The sequence below is a fragment of the Anser brachyrhynchus genome (genome assembly GCF_964034855.1).
Source record: "Anser brachyrhynchus genome assembly, chromosome: W".
NCBI lineage: Eukaryota > Metazoa > Chordata > Aves > Anseriformes > Anatidae > Anser > Anser brachyrhynchus.
This window is the reverse complement of record NC_137704.1, coordinates 15,911,849-15,937,091: the sequence shown is the minus strand read 5'-3', so window position 1 is coordinate 15,937,091 and position 25,243 is coordinate 15,911,849. Positions and strand designations below refer to the sequence as shown.

The 25,243-nt window shown below is 42.8% G+C and overlaps 2 protein-coding genes across 12 annotated transcripts in view; one reads left to right on the top strand and one right to left on the bottom strand.

Moving 5' to 3' along the window:
* LOC308184723 (uncharacterized protein) overlaps positions 1-25,243 on the top strand; it is a 324,716-nt gene that overhangs the window by 200,437 nt on the left and 99,036 nt on the right. The gene's annotated exons all lie outside the window — the stretch shown is intronic.
* Positions 1-25,243, bottom strand: part of LOC308184802 (ceramide transfer protein-like) — a 30,488-nt gene that overhangs the window by 1,984 nt on the left and 3,261 nt on the right. For 2 of the 11 annotated variants that reach the window (XR_013942919.1, XR_013942925.1), the window contains exons 2-7: positions 12,512-24,178; positions 10,006-10,101; positions 9,275-9,407; positions 9,103-9,173; positions 6,785-6,911; positions 5,915-6,043 (exon numbers count right to left, since the gene is read on the bottom strand). Coding sequence is in view for 3 of the 11 variants with exons in the window: in XM_080572378.1 (XP_080428504.1) it covers positions 5,915-6,043; positions 9,103-9,173; positions 9,275-9,407; positions 10,006-10,101; positions 20,591-20,599 (438 nt within the window). In the remaining 8 variants the exon portion in view is untranslated. Of the gene's footprint in view, positions 1-5,914; positions 6,044-6,784; positions 6,912-9,102; positions 9,174-9,274; positions 9,408-10,005; positions 10,102-12,511; positions 24,206-25,243 lie in introns of all 11 variants that reach the window. The other 9 variants (XR_013942922.1, XR_013942923.1, XR_013942918.1 and 6 more) reach the window with 9 other exon arrangements.

Below are 25,243 nucleotides of genomic sequence, written 5' to 3'. Positions count from 1 at the left end.
AGCTCCGGGGTCCCCAACACAAGAAGTACATTGACCTCATAGAGTGAGTCTAGAGGAGGGCCACGAGGATGATCAAAGGGCTGGAACACTTCCTATGAAGACAGGCTGAAGGAGTTGGGGTTGTTCATCCTGGAGAAGAGAAGGCTCTGGGGAGACCTACCTTATAGCAGTCTTCCAATACCTAAAGGGGGCCTACAGGAAAGCTGGGGAGGGACTCGTTATTAGGGAGTGTAGTGATAGGACAAGGAGTAATGGCTTTAAACTACAAGAGGGGGGCTTTAGATTAGATATAAGGAAGAAATTCTTTACTCTGAGGGTGAGGAAAGGCCCTGGAACAGGTTGCCCAGAGAGGCTGTGAATGCCCCATCCCTGAAAGTGTTCAAGGCCATGTTGGATGGGGCTTTGAGCAGCCTGGTCTAGTGGAAGGTGTCCCTGCCCATGGCAGGGGAGTTGAAACTAGAAGATCTTTAAGGTCCCTTCCAACCCAAGCCATTCTATGATTCTACGATTTAAATCCAAAAGCATGTGCCCTTTTCTTTCTTCGATTCACCAGAAAGACTGAAAATTTAAGGTACAGCCTTTTCAATATTCCAGTGATTGACACTGGTCTGTCAGAAAAGTTCCATTATTAATAAAAATCCTAGGTCAAAACTATTCTATCTATATAAAATATTACTTTGACTATCATTATATTCTATCAGATGTCCCAATATAATTATAATAAAATATATCAAAACCTCATGAGGCCTTGGAAAAAATTCAGTACATATTCTTTTTAGAACAAGTGTAAAACACCTGCAATAGTTGAATACTTTATGACAGAATGGTTTAAGTTGGAAGGGACCTCTGGAGGTTATCTGATCCAACCCCCTTCTCAAGCAGGGACACCTAGAGCAGGTTGCCCAGGACCATGTCCAGGTGGCTTTTGAAGATTTCCAAGGAGAGAAACTCCACAACCTCTCTGAGCAACCTGTGACAGTACTTTGTCACTCACACAGTAAAGAAATGATTCCTGATGTTTAGATGAAACCTCTTGTGTTCCAGTTTATGCCCATTGCCTCTTGTCCTGGTACTGGGCACCACTGAAAAGAGCTTGGCTCTGTCTTCACTGCACCCTCAACTCAGGTTTTTATAGACATTGATGAGATCCCCCCGAGCCCCCTCTTCTCCAAGTTAAACAGTCCCAACTCTCTCAGTCTCTCCTCATAGGAGAGGTGCACCAGTCCCTTGATAATCTTGGTAGCCCTCTGTTGGACTCTTCCCAGTATGTCTAAGTCTCTCTTGTACTATGGGCCCCAGAACTGGACACAGCACTCCAGGTGCAGCCTCACCAATTCTGAGTAGAGGGGAGTCCTTTTGTACTTACAGAATCATAGAATATCCCGAGTTGGAAGGGACCCATAAGGATCGTCGAGTCCAACTCCTGGCACCACACAGGTCTACCCAAAAGTTTAGACCATGTGACTAAGTGCACAGTCCAAACGCTTCTTAAATTCAGACAGGCTTGGTGCAGTGACTACTTCCCTGGGGAGCCTGTTCCAGTGTGCGACCACCCTCTCGGTGAAGAACCTCTTCCTGATGTCTAGCCTAAACCTCACCTGCCTCAGCTTGACACCATTCCTGCGGGTCCTATCGCTGGTGATTAAGGAGAACAGGTCGGAGACTGCCCCTCCACTCCCCCTCGCGAGGAAGCTGTAGACCGCGATGAGGTCTCCCCTCAGCCTCCTCTTCTCCAGGCTGAAGAGGCCAAGTGACCTGCCCAATCAAACCTGTTACATACTGTAGAAGGGGCTGAAGTCCCTGTAGTGCTCGTAAAAAACATGCTGAGGAAGACAGTCTGACACAGAACTGCACGCAGTACTCGAGGTGAGGCCGCACCAGCGCAGAGTAGAGCGGGACAATCACTTCCCTCGACCGACTAGCAATGCCGTGCTTGATGCATCCCAGGATGCGGTTGGCCCTCCTGGCTGCCAGGGCACACTGCTGGCTCATATTCAGCTTGCTATCAACCACAACCCCCAGATCCCTCTCTGCGGGGCTGATCTCGAGCGTCTCATTGCCCAGTCTGTACGTATAGCTAGGGTTGCCCCTTCCCAGGTGCAGGACCTGGCACTTGCACCTATTAAATTTCATGCAGTTGGTGATCGCCCAGCTCTCCAGTCTGTCCAGATCTCTCCGCCAAGGCCTTTTCACCCTCGACAGAGTGAACAATTCCTCCAAGTTTAGTGTCATTAACAAATTTGCTCAAACACCTTCTAGTCCTACAGCCAAATCATTTAAAAAAATATTGAAGAGGACGTCTTCCAGTTCTATATTGCATAAGAAAAAGATCATTAAGTATTCTTTAATTTTGCTTTCTACTTGTTGTACTACTTGCTCAATTGTGTTTTATATGTTATGAAGCCTAGTGTGCATATAAAATATTTTTATCAGTTGTGCAAAAACACAGGTTAATTAACTCTATCCTAGCTGAAACCAGGACATAGGTTCAGGCTATTAATCTTTTTATTTTACACTTAGTCTGTTGTCCAATACAAGGAGTAGTCTAATCTTTGCATGCAGTGCTTTTCCTTTCAAAAAAATAAATCTAGTAATTCAAGAAGTGTTAATCATGTGGATTTATTTGCTGCAACAAGTTTTAGTAGTCCCCTACCTTTTAGGTGAAAAGTTGTTAGTTTCCAGTATTTGTAGACATTACAGAGCAGTGGATACCTTATTTATACCTCTGTTTTTATTTGTGTGGGAGTGTGCTGGAATTTGGAAAGGTGAGGGGGGAGGGAGGGATGACAAAAGAAACATTATAGAATAATATTATAGCTTTAAAATAAAAATTCATTTCCTGTTCTGCTACCAATTTTCATGCACATTATATGGAATAAAAAAGAGGTATTCACATAGCTTGATTAAAACATATCAAATATCTGGCCTTTAAGAAAAGCATGCAATTGTCTAGCTAAGTAATTTTTTAATGAGTACTTTATAGTAGTTGAGTTTCTGCATCATCTTATTTTTTGGAGTGTAAGCATTTCCATCTTTTTTTCCAGTTGGCAACTGCAAAGATGCCAGTGAAGCAGAATTAGCATGCTTTGCTCATGAGTTTTTTCTTCACTGCTGTTCCAATATGACTTTGTGTTGTGGTTTAACCCGGCCGGCAGCTAAACACCACACAGCCCTTCACTCACACTGCCCCCTCCCTCTCTGGGATGGGGGAGAGAAATGGGAAAGTGAAGTCTGTGAATTGAGATAAAGACAGTTTATTAAGACAGGAAAATAATAATAACAATAATAATAATAATAGTACTACTAATAAGAGTAGTAATATTACTACCACCCCGGCTAGCCACCCCTATATATTGTTTAGCATGACGTCAGATGGTATGGAATACCCCTTTGGCCAGTTTGGGTCAGCTGTCCTGGGTCTGTCCCCTCCCAGCTCCTGCTGCATGCCCAGCCTGCTCGCTGGCAGGACAGTGTGAGAAGCTGAGAAGTCCTTGGCTTAGTGTAAGCACTGCTCTGCAACAATTAAAACATCAACATGGTATCAACATTATTCTCATCCTAAATCCCAAACACAGCACCCTACCGGCAACTAGGAGGAAAATTAACTCTATCATAGCTGAAACTAGGACAAGGGAAAAGAAAGAGGGGAAAAAAATAAACAAGCAAAAGGTCACGTGGAAGCACAGAAGGCAGAAAAAATATTCTCTACTTCCCATCACTGAGCGATGTTCGGCCGTTTCCTGGGAAGCAGGGCCTCAATACGCGTAGCAGTTGTTTGGGAGGACAGACGTCTTCATACTTCCCCCTTCTCCTTCCCCTTTTCCAAATCTTATTGCTGAGTGTGACATCATATCGTATGGAATATCCCTTTGGTTGGTTTAGGTCAGCTGCCCTGGTGATGTCCCCTCCCTGCGTCTTGCCCAGCCCCAGCCTACTGACTTTGGGGGGGCTTGGAGAGAGCCTTGATGCTGTGCCAGCACAGCTCAGCAATAGACAAAACATTGGTGTGATATCAGGGCTGTTCTAGCTAGAAGTGCTGAGCACAACACTATATGGGCTGCTGCCAGGAAAGTTAACTCCATCCCAGCCAGACCCAGTACATGTACTAAAGCTGAATTCTACAAGAATTTCAGAAGTGATTATAACTTTTTCACTGGCAATGTCTGGCCAACGTTTTCACTGGCAATATCTGGCCATACATAGAATTTGTAGAGGAAGCACTAGGCTTAATTTCAATGCTGCAATACTGCTTTATACAAAATATACAGTGACATAGACATTATTCGTGGCTCTAGTATAGTCACAGAGCTATTATGGGAGAATGATGTTGAGCTGTTAATTCCTCTGCATTGGAGTTAATGAAATGATTCATGTAGATGCTATGCCAGCTAATTATAGATACAAGCGTACATGCTGTGGCTCATTAGTATCTCAAGGACATTCAACAAGTTAGCTTTTTACCAGTCTTACTATTCACCGTTTGTTATCACTGCCCAAGCATCTGTGTCAATGTCCTGGTTTTGGCTAGGATAGAGTTAATTTTCCTCCTAGTTGCCGGTAGGGTGCTGTGATTGGGATTTAGGATGAGAATAATGTTGATACCATGCTGATGTTTTAATTGTTGCAGAGCAGTGCTTACACTAAGCCAAGGACTTCTCAGCTTCTCACACTGTCCTGCCAGCGAGCAGGCTGGGCATGCAGCAGGAGCTGGGAGGGGACAGACCCAGGACAGCTGACTCAAACTGGCCAAAGGGGTATTCCATACCATATGATATCATGCTGAACAATTAATATGGGGGGGCTGGCTGGGGTGTGGGGGACTGGCTGCTCGGGGATAGGCTGGACATTGGTCAGCGGGTGGTGAGCAACTGCATTGTGCATCACTTGTTTTGTACACATTATTAGTAGTAGCACTATTATCATTATTATTATTTTATTTTTGTTTCTGTCCTAATAAACTGTCTTTATCTCAACCCACAAGGTTTCACTTTTTTTCGATTCTCTCCCCCATCCCACTGTGGGGGGGGAGGGTGAGCAAATGTCTGAGTGGTGCTTTGCTGCCAGCCCTGTTAAACCACAACAGTCAAGGAGATTTATATAAACTGTCAGTCAGGTACCAAGTCTGACCCTCAACAAACCATGAATAGCTATGTTTAAACTAGATGCCAGTTTTTGCTTGCTGATCTGGTTTCTTCCACATGACCTTAAAAAAGCTATCCTCAAGACAACTAGCTTTCCAAGCTTTGTATTATATATGCATTTATATGGGCACGCATCATGCATTCATGCAAATAAAATCTGCAGCTTTGTAATCTTTGCTTAGAAAAAAAACCTATACTGGTTATTCCATTTATTGGCTGGCATATTTACTATTATCAGCCAGTTCATTCTTGCTGCATTAAATGATCGTGTAATTTTGCAGGACATGGAGAAGAGGAGAAGAATAGAAGAAGCATACAAAAATGCTTTGACGGAACTGAGGCTTTCATTTTTTTCCTGATTGTGTCCCCCATCCCAGAGAGTGAGGGGGGGAGGGTGAGCGAAAAGCTCTGTGATGCCTAGCTGCCAGCCGTGTTAAACCACAACAATGATTTCATGATTCTATTCCCATATCTGGCAATACTGAAGAGTTATTGATTTGATTCAATACGAAATAACCTCAGTTCTGTAAAAGGTTTTCACATCTCCAGAAATGTTGCTTTCATTCTTCTGCAACACCTTGGATCTTCCAACTGTTGAGATATGTTGAGAAAGCTTTTGGCTCAGAACACCATCAGGTTACTGTATCACCTGGTTTAAACAAACTGTATTTCTGCATACCCCCACCCCCACATTAATATTGCAACACTATCACCACATAATATAAAAATGTTATCTTAAACTCAGAACTTGACAGATTAAAAATAACACTTACAGGAGCACTGTCATGTTCCACAGAGAAATTACACACAATCCATGTTTCAGGATCATTTTCACTGAATGCTGTTATCTTTCTGATGGCAGACAAATATAGCACATCCCTTTGAGAAGCTGGCCACACCCTCTGCAGAGAAACACCTGATTATAAGCTTTTCCAATTTTGCAAATTAGGTACTTATTATCCTTAGATAAAGGAAAGAAAAAGGGCAAGGCAAACAAGGTCAGACATTATTTAAGTAAAAAAAAATCATCAAGCTAGTAAATTCATGCAATTTTCAAAACTGAAACAAAGAACACAGCTATTGTACAGACACTTATCAGGTTATATGACTATATTTCTGTGGTAGTTTTACTCGGGTGGGCAGCCGAGCTCCACCTCAGTCGCTCTCTCACTCCCCCTCAAAGGCAAAGGGGGAGAAAATATGTTAAAAAGGGCTCAAGGGTTGATATAAGGATGGAATTATCATGATAGGCAAAACAGATTCAGTAGGGAGACAGTAAGATTTATTGCCTTTTACTAACAAGCTAGAGAAGTGAGAATCAAAGGAAAGAAACCAAAAACACCTTCCCCCCATCTGTCATCTTCCACCTCCTCCCCCCCGAGTGGTGCAGGGGAACGGGGGTTGCGGTCAGTCTATAGCACTTCATCTCCGCTGCTCCTTCTCAGTCACTCTCTTCCCCTGCTCCAACGTGGGTTCCCTCCCACGGGATGCAGTCCTTCCCAAACTGATCCTGCGTGGGCTTCCCACAGGCAGCAGCTCTTCAAGAACTGCTCCAGATATGGGTCTGTACCACGGGGTCCATCCATCAGGAGCAAACTGCTCCAACCTGGGTCCCCCACAGGCAGCAGCTCCTGCCAGTTCACCTGCTCCTGTGTGGGCTCCTCTCCACGGGCTACAGGTCCGGCATGGAATCTGCTCCGGCAGGGGTCCTCCACAGGCTGCAGCCTCCTTCAGTGCAGGTCCACCTGCTCCACTGTGGTACACCATGGACTGCAGGGGGACAACCTGCTTCACCATGGTCCTCACCACAGGCCACAGAGGACTTCTGCTCTGGTGCCTGGAACACCTCTCCCCCTCCTTCTTCAGTGACCTTGGCGTCTGCAAGGCTGTTTCTCACTCCTCTCTCTCTCCCAGATGCTGTTTCCCAGAAGTTTTTTTTTTTTCCCTTTCTTAAATATACTCTCACAGAGGCGCAAACAATGTTGCTTATTGGCTCGGCTCTGGCCAGTGGCGGGGCCTTTATCTAACATGGGGCAGCTTCTGGATTCTTCTCGCAGAAGCTACCACTATGCCCCCCCCCCCCCCCCCCAAACCTTGCCAAGTAAACCCACTACAGTTTCATTAAAAAAAATAAAAAAAAAAGTTTAAGGCCTTTGAAAGGCAGGGAGTCAAGCCACAATGACTTTTTCAGTGGACAAAGAGGTAGTTCCCCCCCTGTTCTCACAACATCAGGTTCACATTTCATTTACTAATTGTAAGCTACAAACTGAACTAGGGGTTAAGTATAAACAGATGCATATACAGTTAGTTGTGTCTCCATAAACATGGAGGGACAGAAAAAAAGAGAAAGAGATATTTATAACAAATATTATTTTGTTTTAAAGCTACTACTTCAGTAAGACAGATATGGTAAACTGATATTATCTAAGAGAAAGTTTCAGAAGCAAAGTGTCTGATAAAATAAAATAAGAAACTATGCAGAAGCCATTTTCCTGACAGTCAGGGAAAAAGTCTAGTTTTTACCACAACACTATATAGTTCACACAACTGCCATATTCAAAATCAAAGTCTCTGTTATGGCTCTTTTAAGGTAACAGCATTACTGGTAAAATTAGAAATATATTTGTTTTAATATTCGAGTATACTAATACTTAGAATCATGCAAAATCAAAGATGAATCTGTACACTTCATTCACAATTTTTATTTTTTGAACCTGTTACATTACGACTGTTGAGTTATAATTCAAATGATCAAAACTACACCAGCACTGGTTAGGGGGAAAAGAACCATAATCAAGTTAGAATCATAGAATATCCCAAGTTGGAAGGGACCCACGAGGATCATCGACTCCAATTCCTGACTCCACACAGTGCAACTTAACAGTTAAACCATATATCTAAAAGCATTGTCCAAATGCTTCTCAAACACTGACAGGCTTGGGGCCATGACCACTTCCCTGGGAAGCCTGCTTCAGTGCTTGACCACCCTCTCAGTGAAGAACTTTTTCCTAATATCCATTCTGAACTTCCCCTGATGCAGCTTTAAGCCATTCCCTCATGTCCTATCAACCGTCACCAGAGAAGAGATCAGCACTTTCCTCTCTGCTCCCCCTCATGAAGTTGTAGACAGCAATAAGGTCACCCCTCAGTTTCCTCTTTTTTCCCCCAAGCTGAACAAACCAAGTATCCTCAGTCGCTCCTTATACGTCTTGCCCTCTAATACCTTCACCATCTTTGGTGCCTTCCTTTGGACACATTCTAATATTTTTATATCCTCCTTATACTGAGGAGCCCCAAACCACACACAGTACTTGAGGTGAGGCCACACCAATAATGAGTACAGTGGGACAATCACTTCTTTCAGCCAGTTAGCTATACTGTGCTTAATGTGCCCCAGGATACAGTTGGCCCTTTTGGCTGCCAGGGCACACTGTTGACTCATACTGAGCTTAAAATCAACCAAAACCTCCAGATCCCTCTCTACAGGGCTGCTCTCCAGCCACTTGTCCTCCAATCTATATATACATCTAGGGCTACACCATCCCAGGTGCAGAATCTGGCATTTGTTGTTAAATTTCATATGGTTGGCGACTGTCCAGTGCCCTAACCTATCAAGATCTCTCTGTAGGGCCTTGTAAATTATACCACCTCATAATGCAAATATTAACTAATTGTGGTCAACAGTAACTTGCTTTATTGCAAAAAAGCATGTGGTACAGTGATATGAGTTTCCTGCTTGCAATCGGTATTGATTTATTGCTTCAGTTAGCTTTAGATGACCGTTGCCTTGCTGGCAGTTTGAAAAATTGACAAAGTTGAAGCTTCATAGAGAACTTGTTCTGAACTGTTGTTCTGAGCAGTATTTTAAGTCGTTAAGCCATTAAGATATTTCAGAATAGATTAGAACACATATACCCCAGACTGTCTCAGTAAGGTGTGTATACAGGTGAAATGTTATTACCTTATGTGTCTGGTAAATGATGACTGCATTATCGGCTAAGTTTTCCACAACACGGAAGTTTTCAATTGTTGCTAAAAAAGGGAAAAAAATCCATCAGTAAGCAAGCACAAATATTAGGTCAATGTTATAAACAATATGCTTGCTGATAAACATGCAAAACTTAAAAACTTACTTTCCCAGTCATTACGAACATCGACATTCCAGAAGTAGTGGCAAACTTCATGTCCTGTTACCCCTTTAACAGCATGTGTTGCCTTCAAAGGATCTAAAACTATTCCATTCTCTTCCACCTCTCTTCTGTATACCTATGGCCAAACACAAAGAAAGAAATTCAAAACAGAAATGGTCAAAACTGTCTATGTTTTAATTGTTTAAAAATTCATCAGCTTAAAAGAAAAACCTAGAAGACTAACACATGAATAATTTGCCACGGCAGTGTTCTCTGGGAACTACCAGTGCAGATGCTCTTACATGGCACTCCACATCAAAATACTGGTATTTTGAGAATCTCTACTCCAAAAAAAGATTAACCTACCTTATTTACCACTATGTATAAGGATCTGCACAAGCACAGTGAAGTAGCTGGCACAGTAACTTGCTACCATAAAACATTTTCATACATTGAATTTACATTCTGATACCAAGTTTTAAGTAGGAGAGAATGAGGAAGGAATCTGCAAAGACAAAGCTATTGCAAGACTTGCGTAGTATTTTGTATGAATAAATTTATTAGAAGCTGCAGCTCTGATGGATTCTAGTTCTAACTTAATACTGTTCTCAGAGTTTTAATATTCTCAAGTTTTAATAGTATAACTTGCTGAATTACAGTATTCATAGAATAAAAATATCTGTCTTCACAGCATATGATCTTATATCAATTAAGCAAAAAAAGCAAATGTTTACCTTCATTTCTCCTTCTTCTATCACTAGCTGCCAATTGGCATCTCCTCCAACATCTTGTAAGGAATAAGTGATATGGTTTTGTACCATCTCTTCTACCTTGAAAGGAAAAAAAAAAAACACCACCCCTTCAAATCATTTCTTACATCTTGGACAGGAGACTACAGCACTGGAAGTCACAAGTTAATACTTCAAATCTGGTGCAAGAGCTGAAGTTTGACAGTAGAGCTCTCTATCAAAGGTTAAGAACGAGCAGATACTTCTGGCCTTCAGAAACAAAAGCCAAACTCTTGATTCAACTTCTATCTTCATTCTTCATGAGTAATTTCTATCCTTCCTTTGCACTTCTAAACTGTCAAAACTCACTATTTCTACCTGAAGACTGTTTTATTTCACTGTGTAGTAAATTACTTCAGGTATCTCTATGCAGAATTATAACACATTGTAAGACTTGAAAGCCAATATCTAATGAAGAGCATTTTAAAAGCTGAACAAAGGGGGGGGGGGGCAGACCAACTCTAAAAAAGTGAATGCATATCCAATGCATTCAGTACATAGTGTATCATAGTGTTCAGTATATAGGGCATATAGCATACTGTATGTGCTTTATATGCACAAAAATCTATGTTTTTTTTTTGGGGGGGGGAGTTCAGTAAAGCCCAGGTGGTAAAAAGCTAACTTGTTGAATGTCCTTGAGATACTAATGAGCCACAGCATGTACGCTTGTATCTATAATTAGCTGGCATAGCATCTACATGAATCATTTCATTAACTCCAATGCAGAGGAATTAACAGCTCAACATCATTCTCCCATAATAGCTCTGTGACTATACTAGAGCCACGAATAATGTCTATGTCACTGTATATTTTGTATAAAGCAGTATTGCAGCATTGAAATTAAGCCTAGTGCTTCCTCTACAAATTCTATGTATGGCCAGATATTGCCAGTGAAAACGTTGGCCAGATATTGCCAGTGAAAAAGTTATAATCACTTCTGAAATTCTTGTAGAATTCAGCTTTAGTACATGTACTGGGTCTGGCTGGGATGGAGTTAACTTTCCTGGCAGCAGCCCATATAGTGTTGTGCTCAGCACTTCTAGCTAGAACAGCCCTGATATCACACCAATGTTTTGTCTATTGCTGAGCTGTGCTGGCACAGCATCAAGGCTCTCTCCAAGCCCCCCCAAAGTCAGTAGGCTGGGGCTGGGCAAGACGCAGGGAGGGGACATCACCAGGGCAGCTGACCTAAACCAACCAAAGGGATATTCCATACGATATGATGTCACACTCAGCAATAAGATTTGGAAAAGGGGAAGGAGAAGGGGGAAGTATGAAGACGTCTGTCCTCCCAAACAACTGCTACGCGTATTGAGGCCCTGCTTCCCAGGAAACGGCCGAACATCGCTCAGTGATGGGAAGTAGAGAATATTTTTTCTGCCTTCTGTGCTTCCACGTGACCTTTTGCTTGTTTATTTTTTTCCCCTCTTTCTTTTCCCTTGTCCTAGTTTCAGCTATGATAGAGTTAATTTTCCTCCTAGTTGCCGGTAGGGTGCTGTGTTTGGGATTTAGGATGAGAATAATGTTGATACCATGTTGATGTTTTAATTGTTGCAGAGCAGTGCTTACACTAAGCCAAGGACTTCTCAGCTTCTCACACTGTCCTGCCAGCGAGCAGGCTGGGCATGCAGCAGGAGCTGGGAGGGGACAGACCCAGGACAGCTGACCCAAACTGGCCAAAGGGGTATTCCATACCATCTGACGTCATGCTAAACAATATATAGGGGTGGCTAGCCGGGGTGGTAGTAATATTACTACTCTTATTAGTAGTACTATTATTATTATTATTGTTATTATTATTTTCCTGTCTTAATAAACTGTCTTTATCTCAATTCACAGACTTCACTTTCCCATTTCTCTCCCCCATCCCAGAGAGGGAGGGGGCAGTGTGAGTGAAGGGCTGTGTGGTGTTTAGCTGCCGGCCGGGTTAAACCACAACACAAAGTCATATTGGAACAGCAGTGAAGAAAAAACTCATGAGCAAAGCATGCTAATTCTGCTTCACTGGCATCTTTGCAGTTGCCAACTTGTTAGTGTTGGGGAGAATCGAATGGATGTTTTATTAATGTTTCTTAGGTGATGGGTCATATGGTATAATTAAGCATTGTTAAATGTACTTACATTATCAATTAATCTATGTATACTGGAAACTTAGGGAGTACATTGAACAATCAAAAGAATCGTTGGAGGGGAACCCCGGGAGGGAACAGGTACAACCTGACCTTGGATAAGGGCCTGGAAATGATGAAATGAGTTGAAGCAGAATCAAGGAGCGGAGGGAGCATGCGTCGAGTGAGAAAGGTGAAAAATTTAGCGAAGAGGAAGACTCCTTACTTCATCTGGACGACCACCTGGACGACCACCAGAGTGCGCCACGCATGTGCAAAGGGGAGGGGAGCTAATTAGAATGAAAAGCGAGGCTGATGTTGCAACCTGTAATGAATATGTATACCTGACGCAATGTTGTATGTATAAATAACGGCTGGGAAGTAACGGGACTTGAAGCCAGATTTGGGCACCTGCCCCGGCTTCCAGCGCTGAATAAAGCACCTTCATATAATCACTTGGTGGTTATGTGGTTGCTACGCTAACAAACTGGAAAAAAAGATGGAAATGCTTACACTCCAAAAAATAAGATGATGCAGAAACTCAACTACTATAAAGTACTCATTAAAAAATTACTTAGCTAGACAATTGCATGCTTTTCTTAAAGGCCAGATATTTGATATGTTTTAATCAAGCTATGTGAATACCTCTTTTTTATTCCATATAATGTGCATGAAAATTGGTAGCAGAACAGGAAATGAATTTTTATTTTAAAGCTATAATATTATTCTATAATGTTTCTTTTGTCATCCCTCCCTCCCCCCTCACCTTTCCAAATTCCAGCACACTCCCACACAAATAAAAACAGAGGTATAAATAAGGTATCCACTGCTCTGTAATGTCTACAAATACTGGAAACTAACAACTTTTCACCTAAAAGGTAGGGGACTACTAAAACTTGTTGCAGCAAATAAATCCACATGATTAACACTTCTTGAATTACTAGATTTATTTTTTTGAAAGGAAAAGCACTGCATGCAAAGATTAGACTACTCCTTGTATTGGACAACAGACTAAGTGTAAAATAAAAAGATTAATAGCCTGAACCTATGTCCTGGTTTCAGCTAGGATAGAGTTAATTAACCTGTGTTTTTGCACAACTGATAAAAATATTTTATATGCACACTAGGCTTCATAACATATAAAACACAATTGAGCAAGTAGTACAACAAGTAGAAAGCAAAATTAAAGAATACTTAATGATCTTTTTCTTATGCAATATAGAACTGGAAGACGTCCTCTTCAATATTTTTTTAAATGATTTGGCTGTAGGACTAGAAGGTGTTTGAGCAAATTTGTTAATGACACTAAACTTGGAGGAATTGTTCACTCTGTCGAGGGTGAAAAGGCCTTGGCGGAGAGATCTGGACAGACTGGAGAGCTGGGCGATCACCAACTGCATGAAATTTAATAGGTGCAAGTGCCAGGTCCTGCACCTGGGAAGGGGCAACCCTAGCTATACGTACAGACTGGGCAATGAGACGCTCGAGATCAGCCCCGCAGAGAGGGATCTGGGGGTTGTGGTTGATAGCAAGCTGAATATGAGCCAGCAGTGTGCCCTGGCAGCCAGGAGGGCCAACCGCATCCTGGGATGCATCAAGCACGGCATTGCTAGTCGGTCGAGGGAAGTGATTGTCCCGCTCTACTCTGCGCTGGTGCGGCCTCACCTCGAGTACTGCGTGCAGTTCTGTGTCAGACTGTCTTCCTCAGCATGTTTTTTACGAGCACTACAGGGACTTCAGCCCCTTCTACAGTATGTAACAGGTTTGATTGGGCAGGTCACTTGGCCTCTTCAGCCTGGAGAAGAGGAGGCTGAGGGGAGACCTCATCGCGGTCTACAGCTTCCTCGCGAGGGGGAGTGGAGGGGCAGTCTCCGACCTGTTCTCCTTAATCACCAGCGATAGGACCCGCAGGAATGGTGTCAAGCTGAGGCAGGTGAGGTTTAGGCTAGACATCAGGAAGAGGTTCTTCACCGAGAGGGTGGTCGCACACTGGAACAGGCTCCCCAGGGAAGTAGTCACTGCACCAAGCCTGTCTGAATTTAAGAAGCGTTTGGACTGTGCACTTAGTCACATGGTCTAAACTTTTGGGTAGACCTGTGTGGTGCCAGGAGTTGGACTCGACGATCCTTATGGGTCCCTTCCAACTCGGGATATTCTATGATTCTGTAAGTACAAAAGGACTCCCCTCTACTCAGAATTGGTGAGGCTGCACCTGGAGTGCTGTGTCCAGTTCTGGGGCCCATAGTACAAGAGAGACTTAGACATACTGGGAAGAGTCCAACAGAGGGCTACCAAGATTATCAAGGGACTGGTGCACCTCTCCTATGAGGAGAGACTGAGAGAGTTGGGACTGTTTAACTTGGAGAAGAGGGGGCTCGGGGGGATCTCATCAATGTCTATAAAAACCTGAGTTGAGGGTGCAGTGAAGACAGAGCCAAGCTCTTTTCAGTGGTGCCCAGTACCAGGACAAGAGGCAATGGGCATAAACTGGAACACAAGAGGTTTCATCTAAACATCAGGAATCATTTCTTTACTGTGTGAGTGACAAAGTACTGTCACAGGTTGCTCAGAGAGGTTGTGGAGTTTCTCTCCTTGGAAATCTTCAAAAGCCACCTGGACATGGTCCTGGGCAACCTGCTCTAGGTGTCCCTGCTTGAGAAGGGGGTTGGATCAGATAACCTCCAGAGGTCCCTTCCAACTTAAACCATTCTGTCATAAAGTATTCAACTATTGCAGGTGTTTTACACTTGTTCTAAAAAGAATATGTACTGAATTTTTTCCAAGGCCTCATGAGGTTTTGATATATTTTATTATAATTATATTGGGACATCTGATAGAATATAATGATAGTCAAAGTAATATTTTATATAGATAGAATAGTTTTGACCTAGGATTTTTATTAATAATGGAACTTTTCTGACAGACCAGTGTCAATCACTGGAATATTGAAAAGGCTGTACCTTAAATTTTCAGTCTTTCTGGTGAATCGAAGAAAGAAAAGGGCACATGCTTTTGGATTTAAATCGTAGAATCATAGAATGGCTTGGGTTGGAAGGGACCTTAAAGATCTTCTAGTTTCAACTCCCCTGCCATGGGCAGGGACACCTTCCACTAGACCAGGCTGCTCAAAGCCCCATCCAACATGGCCTTGAACACTTTCAGGGATGGGGCATTCACAGCCTCTCTGGGCAACCTGTTCCAGGGCCTTTCCTCACCCTCAGAGTAAAGAATTTCTTCCTTATATCTAATCTAAAGCCCCCCTCTTGTAGTTTAAAGCCATTACTCCTTGTCCTATCACTACACTCCCTAATAACGAGTCCCTCCCCAGCTTTCCTGTAGGCCCCCTTTAGGTATTGGAAGACTGCTATAAGGTAGGTCTCCCCAGAGCCTTCTCTTCTCCAGGATGAACAACCCCAACTCCTTCAGCCTGTCTTCATAGGAAGTGTTCCAGCCCTTTGATCATCCTCGTGGCCCTCCTCTAGACTCACTCTATGAGGTCAATGTACTTCTTGTGTTGGGGACCCCGGAGCTGGATGCAGTACTCTAGGTGGGGTCTCATGAGAGCAGAGTAGAGGGGGAGAATCACCTCTTTCAACCTGATGGTCATGCTTCTTTTGAGGCAGCCCAGGATACAGTTGGCTTTCTGGGCTGCATTTATGATGCTTTCTGAAGTTAATGGATGTATTTTTATGGTACGTGTCATTGGGGTCATCTAAAATTATTTCAGCATTTAAATGATGATGTGACATTAGAAAAAGATTTACCAAACACTTTTGAGGCTATCTTAATCTGTTAGACATAAGCCTTTGGGCAAAGTAAGGCTTTGCTTAGTTTTTATTAGTGTGTAGACTCTTACAATCTTACAGTGTAGACTCTTTGTTATGTATAACTGTAGTATCAAACCATCAAATTCCAGCTACACAGTAGCATTTGGTAGCTCTAGTATTAGAGGAAGATCTGTAAGTGTGTTTTTTTTTTTTTAATCACTTTTGTATGCATGATGCAGGCTACCTCTATTAGGTAGGTATTAGGTTTTATTATGTCAGACTTCAAGTCTTCATCACTTGTTCCTTCTGTAACAGGTAGTCCTGTAATATCTGATTCATGTTTTTATTTGTGTATTGTTAGAGAAATCATCTAGGTGAAACATTAAAAATATGTCTGTCACGAGCCAACATTGACCATAGCAGCGCTAATATTTATGGGGTTTAACAATTTCTTGTCTTCCTATTAGTGTTCAAAATTTACATTGCTGTATTTGTCTTTGCTTATCTGCAGTGATCAGAACAAGACTGAGTGAGCATTCCACGTTAGATAAGTGACAGTGCATGGAGCACTCCACGCTGGAACAAAGGATCTACAGTCTTTTTATGACCCAAATTCTAGGCTTTATATACTGAAGTGAAGAAATGTTGTGACACCATGAGGCTGAACATTTAACACTAGCTCTCACCTAAGTTTTCTTGCTGAATCAGTGTGTAACTATAAATACATGTATTGATAACATGTATATGGCTCTATTTTTTATTTACTTGTTATAGAAGAGGAAGAACATGCAACTTTGAATCACCAGTGTGGGTTACTGCTTTAATTTTAAACAACTTGCAGAATTTCACTGTCAACCTTCCTAAGATAATTGCACAGTTTTTGTTCATGTCTAAAAACCACAAAAGACAAATGCACATATAGCATACTGTATGTGCTTTATATGCACAAAAATCTATGTTTTTTTTTTTTTTGGGGGGGGGGGGAGTTCAGTAAAGCCTAGGTGACTTATTGGCAGGGTTTTTTTGCTTTGTATAATCATAGTTCATTGCTGCTGGTTTCTATAATGAATCATCTTGTTACATAAAATGTTGGTTAATAACTGAGGGCTGTCAAATATCCTTATGACGTTGCCTTTTCTATTGTCTTACTCCTATGAAGACTTTTAGCTCTGAAGGAATAAGTGTGAAAAGCTTTATTTTTTTCCCAAGTTATTTTTATATTTCTGTTGTGGTTTTACTTATGTAATATGTGCTACAGAATTTTTGTTAAACATGATCCAGAAATTTATAGGAAGATATTGTATGAGTGCCCAAGAGACTGCCTGAAAGCTAGAAGTCATCTTTCCATGGTGTATGTGGACCGCTTTCTTGCATGATATCCAGGGCTTTCCTGAAGCCGTGAGAAGTTACAGTACATTACAATATTTATTGAAATAATTTGGACTACATAGGACAGCATTCCCAGTCTAGAATGAAGATGAGTATGTTATTTTCAAATCTTGCATGTGTTTTCCTCATCTTAATAAAGCCATGCTATGAGGTTCATGTAGAAAATGAATCACGTTGATACTTTCCTTTTGATTAAAATCCCATCAGAGCTATGAGGATGTGTAGGAAAGTTCCCTTTAGTTGCTGTGATGAGATCTTTTACCAATGTCTGGTAGCTGGAAACTATTCGGAGACTGCTGAGTGTTTCACTGACCTCTTTATCTCAAGAAAAAAAAGTATCATACATATTTTTTTTTTTCAAAAGAAAGCTGAAAATTTTATTTGATATAGTATAATAGGTACTTGAAAATGACTATAAGATAGTAACATAATGAAGATTTGGCAAATGATTAAATGTGATCTGCACGTTGTTGAAAAAAATGTATCTATCTTCTCTATAGAGATTAAATGATACATACACATATTACACATGTATTCAAAATTCATGCTCCATAACTCTACATTTTTTATTTGCCTTTCTTTAATGGTGTGCATGAAGTATGCCTTATTACAGAATTATTCTGTTAATTTGAATATGTAGAGAAGTGCCTGTATGGTAATGCTACTAAGGCAAATAATATGAAAACTTGTACATTTACTATATCACCGGTAAGCATTTTATATAATGATGTTAAAAAAAAAACAAAACACAAAACCTTGTACCTCAAACGTACTTAATCTTTTTACAGTCAAGTAAAACAATGGTTCATTCACCATAGCCACTGATGGGAACTTTAAATAAATGATTTAAAAAAGAAAGTTTAATTCCTTATTTGCCATTTCTGGTAATTGTTGTTGAACGCAGATGAGTAACTGTTAATTCAATTGGTAGCTTTATTTTACAAAGGTATGGAAAATTTACAAAGTAGTATATGTCTGTAGTTGCAGTAAATACGATATACTTTTGCGATTTATTCCATAAATAAAATTACACTATGGATACTATTAGTAAAAAATACATTTGCCTTTTAGATAAAGGCACTGGTACTTCGCTACTATTAGCCATGCCTGATCAGAATTGTAAGATGCTTTTTAAAGAATATAAAAGGAGTTGCAAGACTGAGACATAGGTATTAACTGACCTCTTCAAAAAGGCAGCTTTCTATAGGCCTCTCAGATTGTCAGTGTGCAAGTAGCCATTAGGTCCTTTCTTCCAGAAGGGGTTTTCCTTTGAGAGTTCTATAAAATTTCCACTGTCTCTTGAGCTCACCCCTTTTTCCAGTCACTGACACATACATGTGCACTCCTGAGTTTACTTCCTGTTAATGGCTCTGTAGTATTTATACAGCTATGGTCATCTTTGCAGAAGAAGCCCCTAACTCCAGAATGGGTGTTTTTCTAAGTTGAACCAATTTGAAGGGCTGAGAATGCAAACATCTTCTTCAAATATTGTTCCCTGAATATCAGTTTGGAGAATTTGGATGTTGCCAAACTAAATCCGAAGGAAGTTCTCATGGGAGACTTCAACTTCCCAGACATCTGCTGGAAATCATAGAATCATTAAGGCTGGAAAAGACCTTCAAGATCATCTGGCCCAACCACCAATACCCCCTACCACCAATGTTACCCACTAGACCATGTCCCTAAGCATCACGTCCAACCTTTCTTTAAACACCCCCAGGGATGGTGACTCCAACACCTCCCTGGGCAACCTGTTCCAATGCCTGACTACTCTTTCTGAGAAGAAATTTCTCCTAATTTCCAACCTAAATCTCCCCTGTCACAACTTGAGGCCATTCCCTCTAGTCCTATCACTAGTTACCTGTGAGAACAGGCCAACCCCCAGCTCCCCACAGCTTCCTTTCAGGTAGTTGTAGAGAGCACTAAGGTCTCCCCTGAGCCTCCTCTTCTCCAGACTAAACAACCCTGTTTCCCTCAGCCGCTCCTCATAAGACTTGTGTTCCAGGCCCTTCACCAGCTTCGTAGCCCTTCTCTGGACACGCTCCAGCACCTCGATGTCTTTCTTTTAGTGAGGGGACTAAAACTGAACACAGTACTGGAGGTGCGGCCTCACCACAGCAGAGTACAGGGGGACGATCACCTCCCTGGTCCTGCTGGCTACACTATTCCTGATACTAGCCAGGATGCCGTTGGCCTTCTTGGCCACCTGGGCACACTGCTGGCTCATGTTCAGGTGAGTATCAATCAGCACCCCCAGATCCTTTTACTCCGCACAGCTTTCGAGCCACTCTGCCCCAAGCCTATAACGCTGCATGGGGTTGTTGTGACCAAAGTGCAGGACCTGGCACTTAGCCATGTTGAACCTCATCCCATTGGCCTCTGCCCATCGATCCAACCTGTCCAGGTCCCTCTCTCTGCAGGGCCTTCCTACCCTCCGGCAGATCAACACTCCCCCCCAACTTGGTGTTGTCTGCAAACTTATTGAGGGCACACTCAATTCCCTCATCCAAATCATCAATAAAGATATTAAAGAGGATGGGCCCCAACACCGACCCCTGGGGAACACCACTCGTGACCGGTCGCCAACTTGGTTTCACTCCATTCACCACCAGTCTCTCTGCCTGGCCATCCAGCCAGTTTTTAACCCAGTACCTGTCCAAGCCAGCTTGTCCAGGAGAATACCGTGGGAGCCCGTGTCAAAGGCCTTGCTGAAGTCTAGGTAGACTATTTTAGCGAGGACCTCGCGTGGATCGAATGCAGCGAAGGATATTGGCAGGGAGGTAAATGGTACCAACCCCTAAACCCCCCCAAAAAAAGGCAGACCAAGGCCGTTTTGTTAACAACAAAAGGAGGACCAGAGAAAACATTGGTCCGTTACTCAGTGAGGATGGTCACCTCACAAATAGGGACGTAGACAAAGCAGAGATGTCTAATGTTTTTTTCACCTCTGTCTTCACAGAATCACAGAATCGTAGGGGTTGGAAGGGACCTCAAGAGATCATCGGGTCCAACCCCCCTACCAAAGCAGGTTCCCTAGAGCAGGTAGCCCAGGTAGGCGTCCAGACGGGCCTTGAATATCTCCATTCTCCTTGAATATCACAGTGATACCATTAATAGGACACTGACATATAGCAATCACGGTAGTGATGACATAACAGCATTAGATAATAATTAACATAATACAATTCTACTCATGGGCTGTTCTCACCCAGTATTAAATCCCCTTGAGGTACACACCGGACCTCCCCATTCTTTTGCATTACTCACCAAGTGCATCAAGGTCCTTGAGCAAAAGTAGTCCCATGAATGGGTTTGCCTTTGCCTGAGGCAGGAATAGCCCAGACTGTCTTCCTCAGCATGCTTTTTACGAGCACTACAGGGACTTTATCCCCTTCTACAGTATGTAACAGGTTTGATTGGGCAGGTCCAGCTCGGTTGGCAGATCCCCTAGTGTTGACTAACCAGGTGGCCTGATCTAAAGCCAGCTGGATGGCTTTCACTTCTGCAAAGTGACTCGATTCACCTTCTCCCTCAGCAGCTTCTGCAACTTGTCATGTAGGACTCCATACAGCAGCCTTCCATCTCCGATGCTTTCCCACAGTATGACAGGACCCATCAGTGAACAGGGCATATTGCTTCTCATTTTCTGACAGCTTGTAGTACAGTGGGGCTTCTTCAGCACGGGCCACCTCCTCCTCCAGTGATATCCCAAAATATTTGCCTTCTGTCAAGGCCACAATCACTTCCAGGATTCCTGTGCGACTAGGGTTTCCTATCTGAGCCCACTGAGTACTCAGTTCAACCTACTTACTCCGTGTAGCATCTGTTACATGATATGTAAAGGGGGTCCTTCCTTTGAACATCCAGCCCATTACCGGCAGTCGGGGTGCCAGGAGGAGATGTGCTTCAGTACCGACCACTTCTGAAGCAGGAACTATCTCCCATTTAATTTGTTCAAAGGCTTGTCGTTGCTCGGGGCCCCGTTTGAAATCATTCTTCTTACGGGTTCCTTGATAGAGCAGGCTTACAATCAGACTGTAATTTGGAACGTGCATTCTCCAAAACCCCACGACACCTAGGAAAGTTTGTATTTCTTTTTTGCTAGTTGGTGGAGACATAGCTGTTATTTTGTTGATCGCATCCACTGGGATCTGATGACGTGACGTCCATCTTGTTATTTTATTCCTAAAAAATGGATCTCTTGTGCAGGTCACAGAATCACAGAATCACAGAATTGTAGGGGTTGGAAGGGACCTCAGGAGATCATCGGGTCCAACCCCACTGCCAAAGCAGGTTCCCTAGAGCAGGTTGCCCAGGTAGGCGTCCAGACGGGCCTTGAATACCTCCAGAGAGGGAGTCTCAACAACCTTCCTGGGGAGCCTGTTCCAGTGCTCTGTCACCCTTACCGTGAAGAAGTTCTTTCGCATGTTGGTGCGGAACTTCCCGTGATCCATTTTTTGGCCATTGCCCCTTGTTCTGTCCCCACAAACCACTGAAAAGAGGTTGGCCAAATCCCTCTGTCTCCCACAGTTAAGATATTTGTAAATATTAATAAGATCCCCTCTCAGTCTTCTTTTCTCCAGGCTGAACAGACCCAGGTCTCTTAGCCTTTCCTCATAGGGAAGATGCTCCAGGCCCCATATCATCTTTGTGGCCCTCCGCTGGACTCCTTCCAGGAGATCCCTGTGTTTTTTGTACCGGGTGTTATAAATTACTCTTTTAGCCAGAAAGATTTAGTTTATTGAGTAAGCGATCAGCAAGCAAAACAGCGCTGGGCGGCCGGGGAGTCCGTGCTCCTCAAACGGCGTGCACCCCCCCCCCCCCTTCACAGTCCCCTTTTATCATCGGGTTCTTCCGGGGTTACGTAGCCCCCCTTCCTGGTACTGCGGCTGCGTCGACTGTTGCTAGGGGGTCGTCTCCGGTCCCTCTGGTGGTCGCACGGATGAAGGCCGTAGTCTTCCTCCGCTTGGTATGTGGTGTTTTCCCTCCTTAACCGGTCATGCTGTTTTGTTTTCAGATAGGACAGTGGGTTATCAATTTTGCAGTTATAGTATTTACACAAAGTTCTCTCAACTCTCCGTCCGAGACAGCAACAGGCAGGGAGCCTCAAGGTCCTTACAGCCACCTGGCGACTCCCTTTGTTCCTTCTTAATATAGCCATGGGAAATAATGAACAAACATGCTTCATACACCACAATCCCTCCTTTTTCTTTTAGTAGTTATTTTGTTCATTAATTCCTGGTATGCCTGTCTGCTGAGCGTTAGAGATTCAGCATCCTCACTCGTGGTTATGGGTTCGTATTTGGCACTGATATGCATCAAATGTGCTGTCTCCAAACGGTTTTTTACAATCGCGATTACTCGATTAAGAATACATGGTCCAAAAGTTAGACTCAATATTAGTAACAACAAAGGTCCCGCTATTGTTGACAGTAAAGTTGTAAGCCAGGGTGAATAATTAAACCAATATTCGTACCAATTCTGCTTAGCCTCATTTTCTTTCTTTCTTTCTTTCTTCTAATCTTTCTCTGAGCTTCCTCATTGTATCCCTCACTACTCCAGTGTGGTCTGCATATACACAGCATTCTTCTTTCAAGGCGGCACACAATCCACCATGTTGTAAAAACATCAGATCTAATCCTCTACGATTTTGCAAAACAACTTCTGATAGTGACCGTACCGATTTTTCCAGGGCAGTAATTGACTGTTCACCCCGGTGCCTCCCAAAATTATTAACGTTGCCAATGTTATAGCTGTGATTGGTTCTCTTCTTGTTAAGTGGTTCTCTGCTACTATGTGCTGTGTATATACATACTCTTCAGAATGGTATAGAAGGTATAGAATTCTTGGTACAATTATTACCTGTATACAGAAATCTTGGGATACATTAAAGAGTTCAAGTGATAAACAAGGGGTAACACCTATCGATGAGCAGACCCATCTAGCATTGTTTGCAGGTATTAACCACCTTTCTCTACTTCCTGGTGTAACCTTCTCCGTAATACTGCATAGATGGGGCTTCTCACTAAGGATTGTACCTACACATCTTCCGTTCCCAGTTACTTCCGTCAATGTTATTCCTACATCTCTTCATGGAGGCCTTATATCAAGGCATAACCAACAAGGTTTAGGGATGTTGGGATTTGTTTGATTCAATAAAAAATAACTAGCTTCCATGATTTTCCACATGTTATTTTCAGTCACCCCTTCATTTTTTTCATATTTTTGGCCTACTGATTTGTTAATGACCTTTAGTAGCTTTGGGCTATTTGTAGTTTGTATTTCAGAGGCTTGTGTCAAAACATTTCCTGATAGTTCTTGGTGTGGACAGTTTGGCCCCACCTGTTGGGGGTTCTTAATTTCTTCTTTCCTTATATGTAGTATCCCCTCCCCATTTAATTAGGCTCCAAATAAAAGGTTTATGAGGATACGCAGACCCAGGAACAGTGCAAATACTTACACCTATTACTATGTATCGCAAAAAGTGGATAGGGCCCATCTTTGGGGTTTTTACCTGGTCACGCAGATCCCCACCGTTTCACTCTCTGCCTCGCTTGTCAGTTCGGTTGCGGCGAACTACAAGGTGCGGGTTCTTCTCGGCAGCAGTAGTGCTCTTCAGGGGAGTTTCTCGGTTAGCTGCGACCTCTTGCCTGTTACCAATCACACAAAGCCCCCCTCCTCCCCCTTTTTACGATACGTAGACAGTGACAGTATATACTTATCGAGTCCGTTTTAGAGTAAGCTTTAAGTCATCAGGGTTTGCGACTGCTTCCCATTCGCTTGTCTGGATTGGGATTAGTCCCTTCACACGACTGGCATGCGTCCACCCCTTCTCAGCCGTCCGGATAGCAGTCTCTGTAGTAAGTAAAACAACATAGGGGCCTTCCCACCGTGGTGTTAAAGATGTTTCTTTCCATGTCTTAATTAGAACCTTATCTCCAGGTTGTATTCTATGGATTGCTATATCTAACGGGGGACGCTGTGCCACCAACACTTTCACTTGTAATTCCCTCCGTCTATTCATAAGTTGTATTAAATAAGGTGTTAATTGTGTGTCCTGTATCTGGGGGTGATCAGCTGGTATCTCTAGATCATAAGGCATACCGTATAGCATTTCAAAAGGTGAGATTCCGACATCGACTCGAGGCTGTGTTCGAATATTCAATAGTGCAAGTGGCAAACATTTCACCCAGGAGGTTTTTGTCTCCATCATAAGCTTCGTTAGTTGCTTCTTAATTTCCCCATTCATTCGTTCTACCTTTCCAGAGCTCTGAGGGTGCCACGGTGTATGATATTCCCAACTCGTCCCCAAGGCCTTCATAGTTTCTTTGGACACTTTTGATATAAAGTGCGGGTCTCGGTCAGAATCAATTGTTTCTACAATCCCATACCTCAGGATAATGTTTTCTAATAGTATTTTTACCACAGCTTGGGCCGTTGCCCTCGTTGTCGGGAAAGCCTCGACAAAATGCGTGAGATGGTCTACAATTACTAATAAATATTTGTACCTTCCCACTTTTGGAAGTTCTGTGAAATCCAATTGAATTCTGGCAAAAGGTCGGTGTGCTAATTCCCGACCTCCTAATACTCTTTCCCTCATTTGTCGGGCATTCACTCTTTTACAGACAAGACATTCATGCACAATTCATTTTGCTACATTGTATATTCCAATACACATATATTTTGTAGCGAATTGGTCCACTAGTGCTTGAGCTCCCCAGTGGGTGTTCTCATGAAACCTCCGTAGCACTCGCAGAGCTGCAGACTTAGGAAGCATTTCCCGTCCATCGGGCAATATCCATTTACCCCCCATCTATTTCTTCTATGCCCATTTGAGCCATTTTATCCTTTTCTGGCTGCGTAAAACAGAGTAATGTATATATGGGTCCGTGTAAATAACGATGGCAATGTGACTTTTTC